This window comes from Hippocampus guttulatus, chromosome 11 (genome assembly GCF_054856545.1).
Source record: "Hippocampus guttulatus isolate MCC_2025c chromosome 11, RoL_Hgut_1.0, whole genome shotgun sequence".
Classification (NCBI taxonomy): domain Eukaryota; kingdom Metazoa; phylum Chordata; class Actinopteri; order Syngnathiformes; family Syngnathidae; genus Hippocampus; species Hippocampus guttulatus.
Window position 1 is genome coordinate 15,407,979 of NC_141271.1, and position 24,953 is coordinate 15,432,931.

General features: G+C 43.8%; 1 protein-coding gene and 1 long non-coding RNA gene across 11 annotated transcripts in view; one reads left to right on the forward strand and one right to left on the reverse strand.

The window, feature by feature from the left end:
- Positions 1-24,953, forward strand: part of LOC147198307 (uncharacterized) — a 47,832-nt gene that overhangs the window by 262 nt on the left and 22,617 nt on the right. Inside the window, exons 1-4 of one of the 8 annotated variants that reach the window (XR_015102245.1) lie at positions 18,952-19,239; positions 21,385-21,476; positions 21,625-22,920; positions 23,186-23,493. This is a non-coding gene — a long non-coding RNA (uncharacterized LOC147198307). Of the gene's footprint in view, positions 1-18,950; positions 19,240-20,939; positions 21,273-21,384; positions 21,477-21,624; positions 23,494-24,953 lie in introns of those variants that run through there. The other 7 variants (XR_015102241.1, XR_015102244.1, XR_015102243.1 and 4 more) reach the window with 7 other exon arrangements.
- abi3bpa (ABI family, member 3 (NESH) binding protein a) lies at positions 375-21,735 on the reverse strand. Of its 3 annotated transcripts, XM_086123504.1 has the most exons (23): positions 21,602-21,735; positions 14,973-15,152; positions 14,812-14,880; positions 14,606-14,738; positions 14,302-14,492; positions 14,091-14,134; positions 13,536-13,581; positions 12,474-12,539; positions 12,236-12,313; positions 9,272-11,758; positions 9,089-9,166; positions 8,557-8,721; positions 7,822-7,878; positions 6,037-6,099; positions 5,392-5,514; positions 4,506-4,595; positions 3,746-3,958; positions 3,523-3,631; positions 2,584-2,663; positions 2,230-2,259; positions 1,980-2,138; positions 1,646-1,768; positions 375-1,498 (listed from the first exon to the last, which is right to left on the reverse strand). In XM_086123504.1, exons 1-23 carry the CDS (start codon positions 21,705-21,707, stop codon positions 1,380-1,382), a joined length of 4,809 nt encoding a protein of 1,602 aa, XP_085979630.1. In that variant the 5' UTR covers positions 21,708-21,735; the 3' UTR covers positions 375-1,379. The 3 variants fall into 3 exon arrangements, with proteins under 3 accessions (XP_085979630.1, XP_085979631.1, XP_085979632.1); XM_086123505.1 differs by lacking the exons at positions 9,089-9,166; positions 9,272-11,758; XM_086123506.1 differs by lacking the exons at positions 8,557-8,721; positions 9,089-9,166; positions 9,272-11,758; positions 12,236-12,313; positions 12,474-12,539.

A 24,953-nucleotide genomic window follows, 5' to 3' on the forward strand; every position in this document is an offset into this window, starting at 1 on the left:
TCGGGAGCTCTAGATCAAAGATCTTATTATTCATTAATTGTAAAGGACCATAGCGTTAGCATTTGCTAAAATACTTTAGCCTTAGTGTTTACCTTGCTTAGCATAAAGAGCAGAGTCTTAACATTTCTCTAGCTTAGATCTTAGACTTCATCATTCCTGAAATAAACCGCTTTAACATTGACCTTTTTTAGCTTTGACATAGTAGCCGTTACCTAGCTTAGCGTCAAGACTAACTTCAGCCCCCTCCCCTTGCTTATCATCAAAGTGCTTGCTTAGCCTTTACCTTTCTTAGCATGAAGACGTTTGTCTTAAAGCCTGAGCCCAATTCATTTCCCATGTTTAGGGAAAAGCCTTTAAAATCACACAGAAACTAGTCTCAGTTCATATCAAAACAAGATTTATTGATTGAAAATAGTTTACATGTTGCAACACAAAAGTATTTGTAAGAAATAATGTGAAAATTATGTACAGTTTGCAAAATGTTTCAACAAATATATTTCTATGCAATTGCCTTATTGGAGAAAAGTTAGCATGTTTCCATTCACTACATCATAGAAGCACTTTTCTTTCCCAATAATTTGAACTTTAAAATCTTTCCAACAATTATAAACTTGGTAGACAAAAAAAGAAATCACTCCATATACATATATAAACAAAAGTTAATACTGTGCAATCTGCAACTGCTAGCAATTCCTCAGGAACAGCAAACTGTCAGTCTCGCATGTGTCAAATATGCTTGTAGTTTGCATTGTACAAATGTACAGTCATAATATGAGTGGCACCTTGTTTCTGTATCCAGATGGTTTGTGTGTGTGTGTGTGTGTGTGTGTGTGTATAGCCATGCAAGTCTATGTCCTCTGGAATGCACAAGCACGCGCTATAATCTTGTAACGATCCCTTGATAAATAGTATCATACATTTTGGGAGCCAGCTTCCCAACAATGTCTGTATAATTAACATTTTGGCCACTCATGCATCCATTTTGACATTTTTACAACATCGGGGATGTGTTTCTTGAACCCGTTCATACCTCGTAGCAACCTTAGACACCCCTTCCCTCCCTTCCCCTAATCTACAGTGTCTATGGCAGGTACTGGGAACCTCCAGCCTGGTAGCCATATATCTAGCCTGCGAGAGCATTTCATCCAGCCCGCCATGTAATTCTGAAAATAAATCCTCAGCGGAACATCGAACAAACAAATCCCAATAATATCTAATAATACATTTGTTCAATCATGTTTTTTTTCCCATAAATTTAGTTTGGCCCTCAGAGGACTATCAAAATGATCTTTGGTAACAAGGAAAAGGAGCCGAACCACCTTCATGTTCGGCACCTTTGGTACTCTTCAACCAGAATTTCTTCTGGACTGCGTGTGGAGTTACCACCACTTGCCGGGTATAGGCGTGCCGCATTCGTACCATCCCACGTAAGTCACATGCGACTTGCCGCCGATCTCACCGAAGCTCACCGGCTCTTGTCGCAGCGCTCTGAAGTAACCTGTGGGGGTTGGATTGAACGGGATCAGCCAGTAGAACGGTTTATAGAGTTGCTAGATTAATCACAACGGAAAACAATCTTGGCGGTAAATGGGATCTTGGTGGAAAATGATCACGTAAAATAAATATGCACATTGCTCATAAATACCTGGCCTGGATGGTAACTGGTCAGCAAACAGCTGCGTCCCAGTCCGCCCGTCCAAGAAGGAGTCCACAAACTGACAGTGGTCCTCGCCGTAACCCGATTGATCACCGATATTGTAGAACTTCCCTGAAGAGACAGAAAAAGATTTGTACTCAAGGTTAGAATTTTACAAAGAGAGCTCACGGACCGAGGCAGACTGTGCAGGACTAATAAAGTTAACATGGATGCACTTAACATTGTGGCGTGACCTCATGTTTGCCAGAGTGCTAATTGGCGTTAAAGAACAACAGGCAACCCCCGTTTACAACTTGGAAGTACGACTCGAATTTGTATTAACCATTGAGTGAGTCGCTCAGGTAGATCTTGTATCGCAGGGAGTTGCACAGCTGGATGCCCACAAACTTTCGGTACCACGTCCTCTTCACGTATTGCTTCCCATTGCATTCAGAGTAGGCGTCCGTCTTAAATGGGAATTGCGTCCAGAGGGCATCTTTTCCTGTTCAAGATGGTATAAAGCACATTTATGATGAATTTCAAAGAAAAACCATATGATCAGAATATCATGATATGAAGCGAGGGCAATTTACCTGATACGTTTTCACTCACTCGTGGGTCCGCTGCATGTCGAAGGGAAATAATTGTCATTGTCAAGTCTAACATGCAATGTCTGCCTTATACGACAAGAACCCACGTTTATTCGTTTTAATGTTTGTCACTTTTAAAAGTTTCCCATGATAAAGTAAATAATAATTAGCCAGATGACATAAGTAAACACAAAATGCGGCTTGTGTTGTCCCATGCATTAGTCTTTTCCCTCGTGCAATTTATCCTCAGTCAGTTGCTCTCGCGTTCTCTTTTTGTTTTTTATAATTTATTTGTGCAAAGGTACATATGGGAATTTCTACAATATTTGTCTACAAATGGTATTGAGTGAAACTTGCCTGACTCCGTATTAAAAGTCACAGGCTCGCTGGACGGTCCCGTTCCCAGCTCGTTCTTTGGTGTCACTTTGAACTCGTAACTGAAACAAGACAGAAACAATTAATCCCGCGGATAAACCGAACCTTCAGCACATTTTTGACATTGAAATTCCCCCTTTTTTTTTCCCCCCTGAAATTGTTGCCGTTTCAAAGCCAACGTGAGTCGCGGTGACTCACTCACTGTAGTCAAACAGCTGATGGTTATTCCACATGCTGTGAAGCTTAAGATATCCTGGCAAAAAGTGGCCCAGGGGATGCTTCTGGTGAACTCTTAAAACTCCAGATGCAAATTGAAAAACCCTCCACCCACTCCACCCTTTCTGGTTTTGGGATTCGTTTTGGTTACATTTGCCTGCAGTAAAACCCCCCCAAAATGGTACAAATGGTTTTCTGTTATTCAGTGTTTCTCACTCCTTCAAAAAAAAAAGTCGTTTTCTGTGCAAAATTCAACTTGTGTGGTGGGATGAGGTTTGTGCTTATTTATCTGCATTGGCAGCTTTGCCACATACTTGACTTAAGATAAAACCGCTGGAAAACGTGTGCTGTAATCCATCACAATGATGAAGGAATGAGAGATGTCAGGAAAAACAAGGGGGGGGGGGGGGGTTGATAACACGCAAGACAGCAACTAAACCGGTAAGCCCCTTTTAAAATGACATTTGAATGCAGTCCCAGCATAACGCTATTCTCCGACCGTTATCACTTCCTTTATTCCCCGTATTTGATAACAGTCACGCCACCGCAAAGTGAAAAGCAACAAATGATCGTCACCGTGACGTGCTAGTATCGATTTTTTTTTTATCTACTCAGGAACGACGACACGTGGCATATCTAGCGCCGACTACTTTTGATGAATAATATGAATTTTAAAATCTGAATGAGCTTGAGATGGTCACATGCCTGCTTTCCGGTTTTAGATTCTCCACTGCCGTGTGCGTCTGGTTCGTTGTCGTCAATATGGACACTTCCTCTCCATTGGGTCCTTTGGCTGTTGATACTACCTCATATTCTGAACATGAGAAGTACAGTCATTTCTTTTTGTTCTTAATCTATTGAATGGTTTATATGCAAAAACTAAATGGACATCTGTCATAAAGTACTACGTGCAACGTTCTTGCAGTACCTCTAGTTTCGTTATCGGTTTTCTGCCAGTCGAGGATGACGAAAGACGGACACCCTTCGACCGTCACCACGGTGAGGTTGGAGGGCGGGATTCGGGGGGCGGCCGTCACGTTCTGATCGCTGCTGTCCTCTTCGTCTGGGAAGTAAGTCAGGGAGGACGTGATGGAACACGGCTCGTCTGGCTTCTTGTCAGTCTTGTAGATGACGTGAGGAGCTGTGGACACGTACAGTCGGAGCAGAATATTATTGCTTAGTTTGTATCGCTTGGTTTATCGTTTGTTTGTTTAATCAGTTGACATGTTGGTTTTTATTGTTTCTCACAATTGGTTTGCAGTAGTCAAGTTGGTTTGTACCATTAGACGGTTGGCTTGCATCAAGTTGACGGATTGGTTTGGATTGGTTGATGGGTAATTTCTATTGTTTGTACCGTTTGGCCGGTTGGTTAGGATGGTTTGTAGCAATTTGACAGTTGGTTTTATTTCTTGGCCTTTTTGGTTGGTTTTGGTTGACCATCTATATTCATTGCCTCTTGAAATTTGGTTTGCATTGTTGGCTGATCCGTATCGGATGATGGTCGGTTTGTATTGGTCATTGGTTGGCATGTGGCAGTTGGCAGTTGGTTGATGATTGCTTTGCATCGGTTTGGTTTGTCATTTCGGTCCGCAACGGAGTTCAATATTGTTTTGTTTTAATCTTACCAAATACATCTCATGGTAGGGGAAATGAAGTACGATTAGAAGGGCCCAAACGGGTAGTCTTACCCACATAGCGCTTCTTGCCCATAATGTCCACATCGGATGCTGGAAGGGGCCTGAATATGGAGGAATTTTCATTGACCTCAAAACGGCTGCCTGTAAAAAGGAAGCAGGCATGTTATTTTGGTGTGCCGACAGACTTGGCAGCATGCCTGTCAGCATTTTTCAGAGTTCTGGCACAACAACTTGAAATCACACATCTTCTCTTATTTCCTTCGCAGATGACAACCTCCTCACCCGTGGATTCATTGCTCTACACGGAATGATCTCTCATGAATGTAGACACTTGTACAAGCTAATGGAATCCAGAATACATTCAACGTTTACTTTCAAATCCAAGAATGTTCTAGATTCATTTTGAAGCTTTTCCGGCAAGATACAGCTATGATCAATTGTATATGAACCCTTTCATGCACCCTGTAACCTGATGACATGATAAGCGGTCCACTGTAGTAACCGCTGTCCCAGAAAGGGTTAGAAAAAAAAGATATATTTGACTATTAAAAGAAAACAAGATAAGATTTTTTTTATTGCTCCCCAGAAGGGAATTGATGGTACTAGTCACTCTCGGGAGCCAAAATAAACTAAAATTGTGTTGTTTTACCAAAATCGCAAATGCAAGCTTTTTTTTAATATTGTTAACTCATTCACTCCCAAAGACGTTTTTAAACGTCTTTTCAGACTTGGTCCAGAATTGGTTGGTACTGAATGAGTTAATAGGAACTGAATAATGCGCAATGTTTCAGGTAACACTGATATCGTACTTGTTTCTGAAACTTTTCTGAATTTGCAGGTTGCCAAACCTTCCCTGGTTTAGATTGTGCAGGTTTACATAATGGGTTGTGCATACCATACATCATTACAAAAAAAAAAAAAAGATGTAGTTTCCCACTGTTTAATGACGGGGTAGTGGTAGTCGTCTGCTGCCTGCGTTCTTGCTTTGGCTTGGACGTGACCAGCGGGAAAGGCTTCAAGATGGACTCCTTGTCGCCTTGTTTGAGGTCCATGGGTTTATCTGAGGCAAGAGAGGGAAAGGAGGAAAGGGCGGGGGCAGTTAATCATGTGACTCACACACAGTTGTGTTCCATCTGCTTTGGTCGTCCATGCAGAGCAGCTCTGTGTCCTTTCTTAGATTACTTCGCTCCCTGGGATGTGTTGTGCTTTTCGTTGCAAGCTTACCTTTTGTGTTGTGGTCTTTTTTTAAGAAGGCAAGAATATGAGAATAAAGCATTGCAGTGTGACGATTGAGGAGAATGTGGGGTGAAATTAATCCAAGTTTGAGCATTCAACAAGAGGAAATTTTGCGTGAAATCCAATTGCATCGGGACGTCTCAAATCAATCCTCTCGCTACGCCGAACAATTTAAAAATCAACATTTTCACCCACACAATTTAAGGGGTAAAAAAAAAAAAGCCCGAAGCATGATGGTGTCCCATGCACGATGAACACATTTTTAAAAAACTGGAATAGAATGTTGAAAGGCAATCAAGTCAAAGAAGTAACTTGAGAAGCAGCTCATGCAAGTTTCAGCCCTCACCGTGGTCATTCGGCATCCCCACCAAGTTGGGTCTCTTGTTGACGGGAACAGATTGGCGTAGAACTGCAGAGATTAATTGGAAACATTGCCGACGTTACCGAATTAACAATGGCAAACTCATACAGAGCCAAAGGTGGTCTGCGCTGCAGGAGCAGAAATTCAAAACTGGGAATAAAACGATGGTGGATTAACAAGCTCGCATTTAGAGGTGGACGGGTAATCAAAGTAGACAGCTGTCAACAAAGATGATTTCATACACAAAAAGTGACGATAAAAGCTAGGGATGGGCATAATAATCGATTAATCGAGTGTTGATCAACCGCCCTTGTACAGTGGAAAGGTCATCGAATGATCTTGCAACCAGCAGAGGTGCTGTTGATTGCAATTTGAAGAACATGACAAAATGGATGATTTTTTTTTTTTTTGCAGCGATGATGACACTGGCATTAAATCAGGAGTTCAGAACATTCAGAGAGTGAATTTACCTTTCATTAATGATCTTTTTTTGGAGGGGGTGGGGGGGGTCACAATTAATCGATTATATGAGTGTTAATGTCATCAATTGCCCATCCTCGATCAGAGGACATACGTGTACAAGCCAGGCAGATTGCAAATGTTGCCCCAGTCGACGACGAATCGAAACATCAATTGGCCCCGAAAATTCTTTTAATGATCTGAGAAAACAAACGGCAAGTCCTGCTTTTCTTTTTAACGAGTGACTCATTTCAATAAAAATTAAAAAGAAAAAAGACATTTGAACCGATGCTCAGTTTCCACAGAATAAGCTTCGATCGTCCTCGCCAACGAGTTTTCAGCCATGACTGCGTCGATCGATCCCATGAGAGAAATTTGCCGGGAATGTAAGCAGAAAGTGAGCAAACGCGAGGAGGCCTGCCATGGAAACAGCTTTGCGACAAACGCTGATTTATTTTTGGGACGCGTTAAAGCCCATCGCACTAAATCATTTTAGAGGAGACGATGCGGCCTGAGGGAGTCTCTCGCCTTGATGACTTTTTTTTTTCCTTAATTGGAAAGCAGCTCAGCTACGACGCAATTCACAATGCACTTCTTTGATCATATTTCATTCCCTTATCGCGGAGATCAGTCAATGCCTATTCTTGTAACGTGATGCAATTGTCGATGATCTAAAGCAGCTTCACGACATTGATTTTTGGGATTGTCCCCCCCCGCAATCAATGACTTCAACTCCCCGGCGGAATCGACAGGACGGCCGTCGATGATTCTCCCTGATGAGCCGAGGTTAACCACCGTATGACAGACGTCTCATGGCAAATGTTATGTCCATGTGGTAATCCATCATGCCGCATGTGATTAAGTGAGCAAAAAGATGATGTCACTCCAAATTGGGTGAAAGTGCAGCGATGTATATCGCACGCGTCGTCAACCGAACATATGTCTTGGATCATGGCTGTTTTGTACGGCAGCAGTTACATAACTGCTGTCCTTGGGTGCAGCAAACAGCCAGACCTCAAACGCTCCATTCCTGAATGAACTCGTATGTCGGAAAAATATAGACATCGAAAACTTAAGTGCTATCGCGCGTGACTCTCGGTGAACTGATTCTGCGACGAGGCATTGATCAACAAATAAAAGAGCCACAAAATGTCTGACAAGCAGGGTGAAGCATTGGTGGACTGGGACAAAAAGCACATGATGATGATGATTGATTATTATGATGTGCACACATTGGGACATACTGTAACAGTGCCTCGTGGGTTAGTGCGTGTGGAACGCGGAAAGGAGATTTTTCTTGTCGGTCTTTACCAGGTTTCTCTTTGGGCCATGCTGCAGGTTTAGGGAGAGCATTGCTCCTATGATGCGCTGTTGGAGGGAGAAGAAGGTCGATTATGAAGTGTTCGGTGTCAGCGGTCTTGGCAGTGTCCAGTCAAGAGAAAAGACAGCTGAAGATGTGTGCCTTTGACCTATTTTTTTAAAGAGATGAGCTGTATTTGAAATTGGAGCTGGCATGATTTTGTGACATTCATCTTATATTTTGCACATCCTCATTCTCCATTCTCAAAGTCTTTTGAGGTGTCTGTGGGTATGTTTAGGATAGGATGATACAAACAGGGTGGGGCGGGGGGAGACCGGCGAAACTGCTCGCATAGTGCTTGGTTTGGCATGCTCGGTGTAAAACGTTGCCTGTCCTTGGCAGCGCTGTAGCCAGACATCCCACAAGGCTCAGCGAAGGGGGACTGCAAATCATATTAACGACACCGAGGCCCAAGCGACAAACGCAGCTCATGGCAGAGGTGTGAAGTACATCACACAAGAGCGCGCATGTGGTCGAGCGCAGAGTTTTGGGACTTTGCCGAAGAGGACTCAAGACCACAAGATGGTGCAAGCAAACTAGAAACGACAAGCTGTTCAATGTATACGTGACATATTCGCTGCTCATCTGCTGTCATCCGTAAATGCGGCGCTGCAGATAAAGATAGGATGTTTGATCAGAGGATGAGAAAGGGAGATTTAAAGTCGAGGGAGAGAGTTCTCCATTACCCCCAGAGGTCCTGGAGCTGTGGGAGGAGGTGGAGAATGATCTGACACCATTGCGAGGGAAATGAGGAGGAGGCCGGATACGTGAAAATGTGGTGTTTCTTCCTGCCGGATTAGCTGAGGAGATAGTGGAGGAGCGAGGGGCCTCAGCGCTCCGGTTCGTGGTACCTAGATCAGAAGAGAGGCATTCGGGAAGCTTAGTGATCATCCACTCGCGAGCTTGACTCGCGCTACCTAAATGGAACAAATGACAGCGCACATTGGTGAAAGGAATGTAGACGAGAGACCAAGGAATGAAATGACAGCGAGACATGAATGGCACACTGCGTTGTTTGTGAATGGGTGGGGGTTAGGAGGGACTGCTGGGCCGTGATTGACAGCACACATGGTGACAGGGACGATGACGTGGGTGTGAGGATGGAGATGGAGATGGGGAAGCAGTGATATCATCCAGCGGTTTGAGTTGCAACTGGGTGTCATACAGTTTTGACGAAAAGCGGTGACGGTAATGCGGCCAACTTGTCATGGTGTTTACCAAGATTGTAACTATGAGGCTTGTCTGCAGCCGGGGCTGGGATTGGCAGAGGCTTTCCCTTCTCCGGTGGACTAGGAGCTGCATGGGAGAAAACTCATGTATATTCTAAAGGGCATTGGTTGTAAATTCTGACATTGAACATGATCTGTCTGAACGTAAGAGGTGTGTAAAGTAGGTGTTTACCAGTGGGAACTGCCTGCAATGGAGGGACCTCAATGGGGCCAGAGTGACTCGTGCCCCAAGGCTGAATCTCAATTCCAGGCTGCGGTTCTGCTTGAGACTTTGGTGCAGGGATTGCCTCGGTTTGGGATTCGGATTGGGGCAGATTTTTTGTAGTTGGTGGGAATTGGGAAACGGGTTTCCTATGGGGTAGAGTGTCTGACAAAGGATGAGACTGGGGCTGTGGCTGGGTCCTAGCTGAAGGTTGTGGTTGCTTGCTATGTCTGGTGACGGATTGGTTTTGAGGCTTGGCTGGCTGAGTTTTTGGTTGCGAGTGTGTTTCTGGTCGGGCCGTTCTCTTCAATAAAGGTTGTGTCATGGGGGTTAAAGAAGTCGTCCTCGGTTGGGAAGTTGGCTGAACTTTAAACTGTTTTATTGTGCTTGGCCAAGGCTCTGAAGAGTTTTCTTGTTGAGTGAAAGGTTGGACTGTTGTGTCAAAATGAACGATTGATTCAGATTGTGTTTTTATTTGTGGCTCAGTTAAAGAAAGGGGTGGTTGTTTAGGTAGGACGCAAGGCATTGTTTGAGTTTGTTGTCTCTGAGGTTGATGTTGCTTTGTTGTTTGAGATGTCTTGGGATGTACCTCAAATGCAGACTTTATTATTTGTGTTATTGGATGATGTCGTGGTTCAGGCTGACTTGTGGTCTGGGGCTTTGATAGGTGTTGTGGCTTTGTCTGACCTGGAATCTGAGGCTTTGATAGGTGTTGTGGTTCAGACTGACTTGGGGTCTCAGGCTTTGATAGGTGTGCTTCAGGCTGACTTGGGGTCTGAGGCTTTGGTAGGTGTTGCGGCTTTGTCTGACTTGGGATCTGAGGCTTTGGTAGGGGTTGCGGCTTTGTCTGACTTGGGGTCTGAGACTTTGGTAGGTGTTGTGGCTTTGTCTGACTTGTGGGCTGAGGCTTTGATAGGGGTTGCGGCTTTGTCTGACTTGGGATCTGAGGCTTTGGTAGGGGTTGCGGCTTTGTCTGACTTGGGGTCTGAGGCTTTGGTAGGTGTTGTGGTTCAGGCTGACTTGTGGTCTGAGGCTTTGATAGGGGTCGCGGCTTTGTCTGACTTGGGATCTGAGGCTTTGGTAGGGGTTGCGGCTTTGTCTGACTTGGGGTCTGAGGCTTTGATAGGTTTTGTGACTTTGTCTGACTTGGGGTCTGAGGCTTTGGTAGGTGTTGTGGCTTTGTCTGACTTGGGGTCTGAGGCTTTGATTGGTGTTGTGGCTTTGTCTGACTTGGGGTCTGAGGCTTTGGTAAGTGTTGTGGTTCAGGCTGACTTGTGGTCTGAGGCTTTGATAGGGGTTGTGGTTCAAACTGACTTGGTGTCTTAGGCTTTGATAGGTGTGCTTCAGGCTGACTTGGGGTCTGGGGCTTTGATAGGTGTTGTGGTTCAGGCTGATTTGGGGTCTGAAGCTTTGATAGGTGTTGTGGCCTTGTCTGGCTTGGGATCTGAGGCTTTGGTAGGGGTTGTGGCTTTGTCTGACTTGGGGTCTGAGGCTTTGATAGGTTTTGTGGCTTTGTCTGACTTGGGGTCTGAGGCTTTGGTAGGTGTTGTGGCTTTGTCTGACTTGGGGTCTGAGGCTTTGATAGGTGTTGTGGCTTTGTCTGACTTGGGGTCTGAGTCTTTGGTAGGTGTTGTGGCTTTGTCTGACTTGGGGTCCGAGGCTTTGATAGGTGTTGTGATTCAGGCTGACTTGTGGTCTGAGGCTTTGATAGGGGTTGTGGTTCAAACTGACTTGGGGTCTCAGGCTTTGATAGGTGTGCTTCAGGCTGACCTGGGGTCTGAGGCTTTGGTAGGTGTTGTGGTTCAGACTGACTTGGGGTCTCAGGCTTTGATAGGTGTGGCTTTGTCTGACTTGGGGTCTGAGGCTTTGATAGGTGTTGTGGTTCAGGCTGACTTGTGGTCTGAGGCTTTGGTGGGTGTTGTGATTCAGGCTGACGTGGGGTCTGAGGCTTTGATAAGTGTTGTGGCTTTGTCTGAGGCTTTGGTAGGTGTTGTGGTTCAGGCTGACTTGTGGTCTGAGGCTTTGATAGGTGTTGTGGCTTTGTCTGACTTATTGATTTAGTCTGCATCTTGGGTGTTGATCTGGTTTCTGATTGGGGTTGTGCTTGGGGTGTAGGTTGAGATGTTTGATGATAATGTGTCGGAAAAGGGTTATGTGTTATGGTGTGCAACTCCAGATCTGGATATGGTTCATGTTGGGGCACGGGCTGGAATCCTAATTGATGAGAATGTGTTTTTTGTTGAGAACCTGTTTGGGGTTGTTCTGGTCTGGGTTTGGATTGTGTCGGTGGTTGATGGAGATTTAATGGGTATGGGGCACGATTTGGGGGTTGTGCACTGTTTTGCTTGTGGACTGGTACAGAAACTGCTGGATCTGAAATATGAAGTGGAAGTTGGAGATTGGAAACTGAGGGGACCTTGTGGAAAGGCGGAATGACAGATTTGGAGAGGTCTCCACCTGGGTGGCGTGTCAGAGAGAGAGAAAATATTTCTAATAAAATCCCTTTGATTCAAATGATAGACAAAAGCAATGACTGAACTGGCTACAGAAAACGGCAGCGGTTCAGGCAAGGACCTGAAAAATAAGATTGTGATCCTTGACCTGGTGTAAATTACACATCATCTTTTTTTTACCTGACACAAGATTCAGTCTCAGAACTATCAAATTTCCCTCGCAGGGTTTTTATGTGGTATGAATCCAAAAGCTGTCTCACTAAGACACTAAGATAGAATGTTTTGGCTATTTGCCTTATGGACATTGAGAATTGATTCGACTGCCCTTGAAAGGGAATCAGAGAGAAAGTCCAAAAACAGGCAAGGCTGATAAATTAGAATTCTAAGATGACAGTAATGCATAGACTCCAATTTAAGACAGTCCATTGTTGTCATTTCGTTTGCTAACTGTCTGGCTTAACAAACTTGAATCACCATTTACCAATTGGCTGTTTGGTAGTCGCAGGTGCTGCGGATCCAGAGGTAGACAGAGGTTCCTGTTGAGTCGTTGTGGTGGGAGCTGACAAATATAGTACACATGAAGTCATATGAAAGTAGAAAGCAGATTAAATGCTGCATCCATCCATCCTTAAGTGACATAATAGAGGCAAAGTTGTGTTGTAGTTTGTTTTTTGTGACCACTGCTGCATTTCTGAGTTCATGCTCAGAAAAAGAATTACCAAGAGTTGTCTTTGGGATTATGTGGTGGGAGATGGGTTGTCTGCCCTGTGTCTTATTGTGAAGAACTGACAAAGAGGAAAGGAAGAGTGGTTAGGTTCATAGTCAGCCCAAAATTTATCGCAGTCCTGCAAAAGAAACTGGAAAGTTAAAACAGTTCTTCAGTGCAAGTACCAGTTCACAATAATGCTTTCTTCTTTATTTATTGATACAGTAACAAGCCAAATGGACAGGCCAATGTTCCTTAGATCTTAGAGACAATAAGATTTTTTTTTTCTCTTCAGGCACTGTAAAACACAATTCATGTCTTCTGGAAATAAACTTAGTGTGAGGTGGTCCGGGTTGAGCAGAGGCTGTGTATACTAATCCTTTGTAAAATATTTATTAGGAATTGAGAAAAATAACAAATATGCGTCATCATCCTTCCAAGATCCGATGGTCTAAATTGAAAAACTGGATCTGCCGCAATGTGAGATGCAATTGTGATGCGTAGCGTGTGCATTTTCTTTCATGCGTCATTGAGAACACCGTCTTACAGTGTTTCTTAGAAAAGCAGCAATCACAGGCATGCCAAAACTATGATCTACATTTCTTTCATTCTCTGTTTCATTTCAAATCACATTCATGTCGTCTGTGGCCAAGTGTCATCAAGGCTCTGGCAAATCTCCGTCAAACTGCACGTTTTGGGAATGTAAACAGAACACCTCATGGTGGAGAGAATGTAACGACGCGGTCTGTAAATGCATCACAACATACTGTTTGGGATCAAGTTATGTAAATCAGTGAGTGGAATGAATTAGACTGGATTGCAATTGGAGTTCATCGTATGGTATCACATTGCGATTGGAGTGAATCCTATTGCATTGCATCGCAAATAGCTTAAAATGTTTCGGGAATATATTGTACCAATTGTGTCAAGACAGTGCACTGGTTTGAGTGATTAACATTCCTTGTCCAGTATTTACTGAAACTTGGCTAATACATGTACAACAACAGCTTTCGGTAACTGGAATCTGCCAAAAATCAACGTTTGAATCGACTCGTCGGGTCCCTAATTAACTTACCGTGGCGAGGAGCAAAAGGGAACTGCGGACCTTGCACCAGCGGTTTCTAGTGGGTCAAAAACAAAAGAGGATTCGGTCAATACAGTTGCAACAATCACAAAAACAAAATTGACAAGTACCGCAGCATTCGGTTGCTTTTAATATTGCCTGCTGGCATTGGGTGGCTCTAACTTGGACTAAACGGAGAGGCTAGCACAATACAGACAGACTTGGCTTGTCGCGCCCTGGCTGTACTCATGCCGTTTCCATTCGGCAGCTGCAAGGGAAATTAATGAGGCAAACAACCCTGAGAATAGCATACACATACAAAAAATTTTTACAACATGCTCTCCAGGGGTTTATTAATTCTTCCGAGCGCACGCCCCAGTCCCTGAATATGTTTATTATGAGACAAGCTGTTAGTTCTCATTCGCTTCGACGACTCTTTCAGCTTATCCAAAGAGCAAAGCGTCCATTGATGGATGGATACAATCAAACCCCCGTGTGGCTTGTAGTTAGAACTTTTAGTTTATTCTTTGATCGCATTTTTTAAAAAAAGACTAAGGTAGTACGTACCACGGGGCTGATGGGACGTTTGAAGATTTTCCTGATGACTTTCTCTGGGGACACAACATTTTATAAATAAGTAGCGACATTCTCGTAGAAAAAATGGATGTCATTCAGTTATGGGATGGATCATTGTTCATTATACCAAATGGACGCTGAGAATGTTGAGTTTTAATGACTGTTATGGATAATATAGTTGGTCCGTTGTGATCAAATTTACCTTGAACACCCCCTGAGCTGATATTGTGGATGACGGGCTTGCTCCACGATCCGGTCTTGTCCTTCGAGCTAGGTTGAACACCGAATTCGTAAACAGCGTTGGGCTTGAGATGGTCAATGACCGTGTCACTCGTCGGGCAGGTTTGGTAGTTCCACTTCCTGTTTCTCTCCCGGTAACGCACTGTGTAGTGTCTGGACCAAAGACAGAACGGAACAAAGGAGATACTTTAGCTGTAGATAATGTATTTGCGAACATTTCGTCAGGAATTTTCCTGGCGTTTTCTGTCGACACTATGTAAACATACCCATCCTCGAGACAGTCATTCATGATATTTCCTTCGTAGGGCGTCTTCAGTATGGTCCCCCAAGAGAGCAAAACCGAGGTGGGGGTCACTGACCCGATAACCAGATGCAGTGGCTTCTCCAATTCGATTTTCCCTGCGGATGAACGCTTATTAACTTACAGTATCTGCTTGCCACTTAGATTAGCTTTTGTGTTAAAAAGTCAGACCTGTGCAGTGCTTTTTCACATCATTGGTCGGGATGGGCTGGACCGCGATAAGGTACTTAGGCTCGGCGTCTGAAGACACAACATTTCAAGGTAAGGTCTAAAAGCTTCAAAGACCGTATTATGAAATCAGTATATTAGTGCGAGTCTTTGGCAACCCTCACCAAACTCCGTCTCGTAAGGCTTCCCGTTCTCCGGGAGCGGAATGAACTGTTTGGAGAACATACTGCTGCCGTAGCCCAGGATGTAGCCTTCCAGCTTGGTGTCCGTGTTGGGACGTACAAACTTCATCACAATGGTGTCACCGGTGGCGTTGATGCGGACCTTCATGTTCTGGCGTCGGACTGAGGGGACAGGATGTGATCATTATTGTTGAAAAATGTTTTCTTTGTCGTTACTTTCGAGCATTTCCCCTCTAATCTGAAACCATGTTCACCCTGGTATTTTCATTTTTTAAATGTAATTTTATTTGTCAGTTTCACGTGGCAACTCGAAATTTGGTAGGCATGTCTAATATGAGTAGACCCACAAAAAAAGCATCAAAAGAATTGCCTCAAAAGACAAGGGGTGTCTACCATTTTGGTTCAAAGCAGTCGTTCTGTCATTTTGGGCCATTTCCAGGGGGCCTTCAAAAATGAACTCATTCCAGAGTTTTAAATTTGAACCACATGTCATAGATGCATGAAACTAAATATCAGGAGGGGAGGGAGTTTTTGTCTTTGTCTATGAAGTTTGATTACCCCCCCCCCCACCCGCATATAACATGAAACTCATCGTAACTGAGTTCCACCTGGTTAGAGCTTGACCAGTTGAGTTTTATGTGATGACCGTCGCATTCTGAAAAAAAAAAAATATACTGTAATCATAAATCATAATCGCCCCATACCGACAGCAAATGTTTAGGTTCCGCTCTGCACCTTCCAAAGTCCAGCTTCATCCAACTTCTAATTGTGTGTAAAGAAACTTGATGAGCCGGGCAAAAAACAGAGCCAAAACTATCATTGAGAATCAAATACACTCAAATAAGTCAGTCGTATTTTTCTGTGTTCACACTGGATCATGAGGTCAGAAATTAGCGAATTTATTGCACACATTAATGATTGGGCGCAATGATGCTCGGATGAGTGAATCGGGGTCATAACGGTGATGGATGACTGACGATTGGCGCATAAACACACAGAACGTTAATCAGAATACTGGGCATCCTTGGGCTATAAATTAACAGATGTGACAAAAGAATGACCGGCGAGTTGATCAAATTAAGTGCGCTTTTGTGGGATTGTTGGTTGGCTTTTCCCTCGTCTTCTTCAAATTAACATTGACAACAGAGCAATTAGTGGATTTTTATGGTTTTAGAAAGAGGATCGGGGTGACAGATGAGCCCATAAGGGCTTCAACCTCCGTCCTTTGTAGTCAAGCCTAGAAACAGCAAACTTTCCGAAGCACATGTCCTTGGCTTCAATCTCAGCACCAAATGAAATAGTGGAACTTTGCATGCCGACGACCGCTCGCGGCTGCCAGACCCCAACGCAGACACTTGCAAAGGGGGAAGCCCTGGATTTGAAAAATACCCCTCTTAGCTTTTCCAACTATGTGTTCCCGATGAAAACCTCAATCAAAAGCATTTCTTTTCACTTCTCCCACCAAGGGTCCCCACAAAAGCACAAGTGAGATTGGCCGAGTGAGTAGGAAACATCAGGAAACTTCTGGCAATGTGTTTTTCAAATCAAATACAAGCAAAGACTGGCTCGGACTCACGTTGACCATTTGGCCTACGAGTCGCTTAAAAACTGTTTAGTCTTATCAATATTTCTCAAGTACGGTGATTAGATCTAGATCATCTGACTAAACCACGAGCCTGATCAGCGATCCATCACTCAGCTACAATTCTCACATTGTTACTTTTTTGCAATGGACTGTTGAGGCTCTCAGAACACCCTCCCCCCTACTGGCTGTCACCCAAATTGCTTTGGGATATCATTTCTCTTTTCCACACAATATTAGTGGCCAATCTTTCAGACTAAACAGTATTCCGTGCCAGAATTTCAACAAATCCTAATCGGGGTCAGTTTATCCAAATTTGTCTTTGCAGAACATTTGCAGCTATTACATTCTAGATTGACTCAGGAAACATCTGTTCGTACTGAAAACAAAATAAAGATATAAATAATACAAAGGGCTGTACCCCCCCCCCCCAAAAAATTCCAAAATATTCTACAAAAAAAAACCTCAACTCGCAAGAGTAAAATGTGAGGATAAAATCGTAATATTGTGATTGAAGAGTGGTAATTTAAGAATGAGGTTGCAAAATAGTCCAAAATGTTGCAATGTCATCTCAAATCATAACGATGCAAGAAAAAAAGTTGCAATTTTATGTGGCAAACACTGAGAACATAAACTTCAGAATTTCGAGCATTACCCCGTAGTACACCGAGAAAAAAAAGTTGTCTATTTTGCCCTTTGTATTTTTCCCGTAACTTTTGGGTATATTCCTTTTTCAACCAGATGCTAAGATCTTCATTCGGGACCAATGACATCTCCCTTGTATGCTTATGAGCGACAGCTAACCCACTTTCTGTTATCTGGCCATTTGAAATGACACAATGATTATCTCCAGAACGTCCCAGATGATCACTTTGCGCACTCATTCTAACAAAAACAAACATGGTTTGTGTTTTATGACGCTAATTAAGATGAAAACATTTCGTTCAAATATTATGACTCCGGCAGTCTTGCTCCAAATGTGAAACCAGTTAATTCCCACTAAACTGCACGTGCAAACCCTTCAAAATGCAATGAAGTCAGCAATCAGCATGTGGCATTACCCAATAAATCAAGTCTCACAACCTGATTAACATTTAAGAATTGTCCTCTCCGTCTTATGTTTTGGTGACTAAGCCGAAGAGGTCATTCAGTTGGCTTGAAAAGCAGCAACACCCTCAAACTGGAGACTGGAGCTTGGCTCCAAAGAGGACGTTATCGCCTGGTGATGCATGATCCCCCGGGAAAGGGAGTCGCATAATATTGGTGAAGAAAACACACGCTCACGTCAGCTTTGACCACAAATTTCCATGTTACCACGACACGCACATAAAGGTTAACAATTGGTGGAGTTTTTACCAGAACTTGGCGATTTAAAAAAATGCATCAAAGGATTGAGATTGCCTTTATGTCTAGAGGTTTTCTTTCTTTCTTTTTCCTGGGCTTTGTTAGCCTTTTGATGGACAATGCTAATCAGAAAGGAAGGAAGGCATTTCACTTTTGTATTTTCTATTTAAATAAACGTTACTTTTTTTGTTGTTTTTATTTACTTGTTGTTTCTTCAACGCTAAGCATTTAGAATCAAACTACTACATTAAGCACCATAGAAAATAGATGGACAGCTGTTTGATGAGAAGCAAAAGTAAAGCTCTGGAATGCTATGCTAGCTCTTCACACTAGCTCCCTGCTTCTACTGTTTCTTCCTTTGGTGGGGGTTGTTGTGGTTGTTATTGTTGTTTTTTTGTTGCTCTTGTTGATTTATTCACTTATTTTTTCAGCGCTAAGCATTTAGAACCAAACCAATACAATAACTTGTGTATTAGCAAACCACCAATGAGCATCAGTGAATTTGTCTCACTTTAACTACTTGCAGTATAAATTCTTCCCCCACTGATTTTGAGAGCCATACATTTGATGCAGGGAGAGCTGTAGCACGGATTGTTGTGTTTTCAAACAAAAAGTCTTTGTTGGAGTCGGTGTGGACGTTTTAGTGGGTCACACAACACATCTGCTCTCATCTCCCAAACGAAATGAGGGTGTATAAACGTTATACCCTTGTATTATACTGCCCAAAAAATATATCCCCTCACATGCTTGATCGTTTAAATCAATTACTCTGAGTGAAGTTGATTAATCCCCCCCCCCCCTCCTTTCACCTCCCCAAACACAGTTTTTGCCAAACACACAAGAGGTGATCTCAAGCCAGAGTGCTAGAAGTTGGGGGGTAGATATAAGAGCCGAAACAGATGTTTTTATGACCTACTCCATTTAGGGCAATGGAGTGTGAAAAACTTGCCGTGCCCCGTGCCAGCCGCGGCACAGACAGTTGAAAATAATTTACATAGCGACAAGGCAATGACAGCTCCAGTGACCTATATTAGTTCAAACGGGACTGAGGGAATATCGGCTATAAATCAGTAGGAGTCTATTTTGGAAAAATCCCTGCACCGGCGGGAGATAGTCATGCCAGGGATCGCACTCGGCAAATTTTCCTTGGCAGCCTCTGTGCTGTTTTCACACTACAAATGGCTTTGGGGATATTTTTAACGCAGCCACCGCAGGTTTCTTTTCTCGCTTGCGGCGGTGCTTCATCCCATCCTTCTTCCATGCTAAATGGGGAAGTGGCCATCTTTCCATCATCTTGACACCTCGGGATTCCACGTTCATCCGGTAACCCTTCCTCTCTTTGCTGTCTTCACAAACCATTGCCATCATTTATCCGCGCTCGATCTGCGGTTTTGTTTCACTGCCTCAATGCTCCCTCCAAGGCATTTATCATCTAAATGTGGGTCGGTCGTAAATAATTTCTTTGTTGTGATAGCGAACAGGGTGATTTGTGATAGCGAACGGGGTGATGTCATACATTGCCTTCTAGGATACAGTTTTATGTTTTGTTTTTGTGATTTGCTTTTAGTTAGTTGCTTTGAATTTGGAAGCAAGATTTGACGATACAGTAAAAATCTGTGATGCAGAGAGATCATTAAAAAAAAAAAAAGAAAAACAGAGTGAAACAGATTAAAATACACCTATTTTGAACACATTGATCCCGTAATCGAACACACGCAAAATTGGAATCCCAACTGTAATTTTTTCACAAAGTAAAAGCAAATCCTGCAGTCACTGTAATTTACCTCAAAAAAAAAATCTTCAATCAATGTGGCCTACCCATATGCACACCAAGTTTGTGAGGGCAAAAACCGCCTGGCGATGGGGAAGTGGGGGTGCGCCAACATTGTTTGAGCTCAGAAGTGAGTGTGTGCCTTAAATAACTTGGGAAAGTTATCCTAAACCAGGGATTCCCAAATTGTGGTGCACCATCAGGTGGGTGGGTGTAATTCCAAGTTTAATGTTTTTTCAGGAATGATAAATAGGAGACGGGGTGCGCCAACACTTCTTGGCGATATAAAGGCATGCATTACCTAAAAAAGTTTTTAAAAAAACAAGTTGACAGTTACATTTGAAATATACTCGAAGCCCACAATTGAAAAAGAAACACGTGTTTGTGCACTGTCGCGTGTTTTTCTTGACGCGGTCATGTTTTGATCATCTTTGCAGGACTACACATGAAGACGTGGCTAAAAATAGGCTTTCAACAGATGTCAAAGGCTGTCTCACTTCAAGAACTCTGTAACAGTTTACGGTGCATATTTTTGGACTGAGCTTAGAAGAAGCCCTTCATATCTTCAAATCATCATTGCTTTAAAACAAAAAAAAAAAACAAGCACGTCATTTCATAATGTGCTTGACTCTCAAATCAGGTGCTTGTGCCAAGAAATACACACACTGGATAAAAAAAAAAAACCTGCCCTCTTCCCCACAGAGAAGAAATCGTAAAACAAGCGCGAAGCTGCACACCGTGACTTGTCTGCAAGCCAACTTCTGCCAGCAAGCGTTGAGCGTGAGTCGAGCCGGGCTGCTGGCTGCTCACCTCACATCATTTTCACAAGCATCAAAGTCTTGAGCACGCACAAATACGACAGGAACTGTGGCTGCTCAGTACGCAGCAGCAAAAACCAGGGCTGGAGTTGGTTTGTGCAATGCGAGACAGGAAAATATTCTGTTGACCAAAACTGCCAATCAGCGACTCAATTATCTAATCTACTGAGACTGGGTTCTGGAAAGAGAGAGGAAATTAAAACCCGGCGAGGAGCCTTAGCTCAAGTATTGTTCAAACTCCCAAAAGGGAGGCAAAATGTACGCAATATGTGTCGACTCTAAAACACTGCAGTGCTAATCTCCCATCTGTGCCGCTGGAATTACATTACTGTCGACGTTCAGTGTGTGGTCCTTACGCTTCGGCACGATCCGAGACGGCACAGCTGGGGCATTTGCGGGCGCTTTCATCAGAGTGGAACTCGTGCAATTGTTTTGTTTTGTTTTTTGTTGTTTTTTTTAATTGCCGCAACAGAAAGTCGACACCTCCTGCTGTGACACTCGCAGGAACTTCATCTTGTGAGCTTGTCTCGCAAGATTAACCTTTCAACTGCCTAACCCGAGGACGCCTCCAAGTAAAACTCATGACGGACCAGCTATGCTTTGGTCGTGTCAGTGAAATGTGACTCATTTAAAAAAAAATAATTCTTGCCGTTAGCCTGGCAGGTGAGAGAAAGAGACTTTTGTCGGGATGATGCTCTTTAGCATTTGGCAGGACCAAATCAGAAGCACTTCCAGGACTGAACAAAATGGATTCCTACATTATTCAGGTACAACGAGGCACAGCCCTGGTTGGTGGATGTTTACACGGAAGAAATGATCAAACATTTACGATGGACCTTTGGACAAGAGTGATAACCTTTCAAATTTCTCTCTCATTAGGAAACAGCAGGTGGAATCTTGAACTCCAGACCACCAAGAGATGATGACCCATCCATTCAGTTTCTACCGCTTATGCTGTTCAGGCGCCGCAGGTAAGCGGAAAAGCGCCAAACCGGCTGACTTTGGGAGAGAGGCGGGACATAGACTCAAAGCAGGTTGCCGGTTCATCATAACCGCTGATAAAGCGGACGCACGTGATAACGTAGGCGTGTCCTACCTCTGCTCCTGCGTGGCGTGGAGGGACCGGACAAAACTATCCCAGCGATGAGGACCACCAGGAAGAGGACAAGAAAGCCGGACGAGCGCTGCTGCATCCTTGTCATGACTGCGGCACCCGCGGATGTGGAATCTTGCGACGAAAGGACCAGCGCTGGCGTCTCAAGGTTCAGCTGAGGCTCGAAAGTCACGTGGGGTTAGCAGGTACAGGTACGGGGGTTTCTCGCTTGCAAAGAGACCGGGCGACTTCTCTGAGCTTGTGCAGCACACTTGACTGCAGCTCGGGATGCTGCTGCACCTTCTATACCTCCCTGATGGAGGGGAGGGGTCAGTCAGAGGGAGACAGACACACTGGCTTTCTCTCGAAAAGGAGTTGTCGCCAAACCCTCCCGCCCTTCTCTCGTCTTCTGTATTTCTTTCTTTTTTTTTTCCTTACACTTTCCCTCCTTGCTTCGTGTGGTGGGTCCGCACCATTTCTGCTTTCCATCTGCAGCAGAGGCTCCCTGACACAAGTCATTGTTTTCCTTCTCCTTCCCTTGTGCTTCACCCCGGGAGTGTTTGTATGCACAGGAACAGTCACGTTCAGAGCAGCTCGCTTACAAGCACATCTATTCTGGCCTTCGTATGCATGCCCTACTGCGAAATTCATAAAATGTGACAGCTGAGGTTTTAACCCATTATGGTAATGTATGTAGCAGCCTTTGCCAAACCCAAGGAGCCGAGGGTGTTGCCTTTGGCAACGGAGTTCCCGAGCCGAGAAACAAAAACATATGAAAAAGTTTGATGGGGGGGAAAAAAAGGCAGTGATCAAATCCTTCTAAGTCAGGGGTCACCAACTCCGGTCCTGGTGGGGCCTTCTCCTGCATGTTAGCGATGTCCCCCCCACCTTCCCACCTCCCAACATACCTGACTCAAACAATTAGCTCAGCAGCAAACTCTATAGGAGCCTGGTCACAAACCAATCAGGCGTGTTGGAGGAGGGAAACATCAAAATCATGCAGGTTAGAGATCCTACAGGACCGGAGTTGGTTTTAAATACTCTATTCTGAAAAGACTTTCATTACCCATGGCATTTTACAACTTTTCCTGTACTTTTTGTATGCACATTTTGATAACCGTCATTGTCACTTGTACATGAAATGTCTTCTTTTTGTTTTTGGGAGATGCGTCTGCTGCATGGATCCGCTACGCTGGTTGACAAAGTGTCAATTGGCAGCTTGGAGATGAGGTCCCACCTCCGAGCCGTTCACAGCCCCCTGTAGCGTTGGCCTAGGTCGTCGTGGTAATGCGGTAACGCAAGTGTTCTCAAGGTGGTTTCGGGTGAGCAGTGGCTCTTTTCTATGAGACAAAACAATCCACCCACAAAAACAAAAAAAGTTTTCTGTACTTGTTGAAGTTAACGGAACAATGCCAGAATACTTTTATTACGACATTTGAGAACTGACTGTGGCAATACATAAATACTGCATGTCTATTTAAAGCAGACCACGCAGAATATATTGGCAACGTGCACTTTTAATGTTTGTCGCAGTCAACCCATTTGTCAATGTTACGGCAATACATTGTTTCTTTTTCAAATTTGAAGTTCTGGGTTCATCAACATTCCCTCTCATCGTGACACACTGGACCAGTTAGCCCATTTTCAGCCCCCCGGGTAAGCAATTAGTGCTAAGTGGCAACATCAAGGGCGCAGTCTGCATTCCAAAACTGATGGGATTCAACAACAAAGAGTGAGGTGGCAATAAACCGGGTGCGGGGGAATTGCTTGCTTGCAGTAACTCAGTCTGTTTGTGACCTGACTTAGGGATCGCCGGGTTAAAGGTTCTGATCCTGCTTTCTGAAGAAGAAACACAGACAGCTGAGTGGTTGTGGAGAGATGCTTGTCAGGTCAAGGTAACCGAACTTCTTTTTGAAAGGTCGATGAATGGTTGGTGGTCCCCATAACGCATGTAATTGTCTAAACCAGTCCAAAAAGGTTGTGGACCGTTGGTCTACTTTGTTCTTTTTTTTTATTTTTATTTTTTATTGTCCTTAAACCTAACCTATGCCAATGACGTATCGTCGTGACAGGCAGAACGAATAAAATACTGTACTCTTCCTTTAGATGGTCCATTTAGCAACATCATTAACGCGTGCATTCACTTTTCGTGACACTTTTGTTGAATAATGTGCGATGAGGACGTAAAATTTTGCCTTGGCTCAACAAGGTTGGGAAACACTAAATTGCAGGATCCACGCCAGAGAGCTGTTCCTACGATGGCAACTTCAGCCAAATAGGAAACATTCCAATGAAGTTCAAAGGAGAGGATAAGACAACGGTATCTGACGCTCCATTTAACAGTTTATTTCTACTTTTCTCATCCTTTAGATCAGCGGTCCCCAACCTTTTTTGCCCCACGGACCGGTTTAATGTCAGACAATGTATTCACGGAACAGCCTTATAAATACAACGTCCGGATAAATACAACAAAATAATATGATGTGACCTGCATGAAACCTGTGGTATTTTCCAAACACAATAATAAACACGAATCGTGACACGAGGAACGTCCTATCTGGTCGCAACACTCTGGTCGCTATGGTAACATTTAAAAGTGCCTTCAAAATAAGATACACTGCAAATACAAAGTGCACGAAAAATACGACTCACCATCGCCGCATACATGCAGGGAGGGCTTGGTGCGTGGGAATCTCCCATTGAGATAAAGCCGTATCTTAACTCATTCACTCCCAAAGACGTATTTAAACGTCTTTTCAGACTTGGTCCAGAATTGGCTGGTACTGAATGAGTTAAGTATGACCCCTGATACTGTCTTATTAAATTTAGCCTTCTTTTTCTTGGAAGTCGTGGGCTCCTCATCTGTGTCCTGGCTGGGCATTTTGCCCTTCCCAAAGAAATTTTCCAAAGACGTTTGGTTTTTTTTTTTTTTACTCATTTTGCTAGCTCCTGGGTTTCATTTTAGCGGTCACCTACCACGTGACCGAGAAGCGCGCCTTTACCTGAGTCAAGAGTGACATTCTGTGGACGGATGTACCAGAGATTCCGGTCATTTTTCAAAATAAAACATCTTTCAGATTCCAAAATGAAAAAAAAAGTAATGCAAGTTATTTCATCTTTCTGTGCTGCCTGGTACCAAATGGCCCACGGACCGGTACCGGTCTGCGGCCTGGGGATTGGGGACCCCTGCTTTCAGTCATCTTAAGGACAATGCATGTGACAATGTATGGTATAGTGGTAAGTGAGTCTGCATTCTTCTGCCTACTTTTTCTTACTCCCCTGTGCCATTTGTAATCTTGAAAGCGAGTATGTCGGGACCTTCATAAACCAGAGACACCATGTACTTCCGAGGACA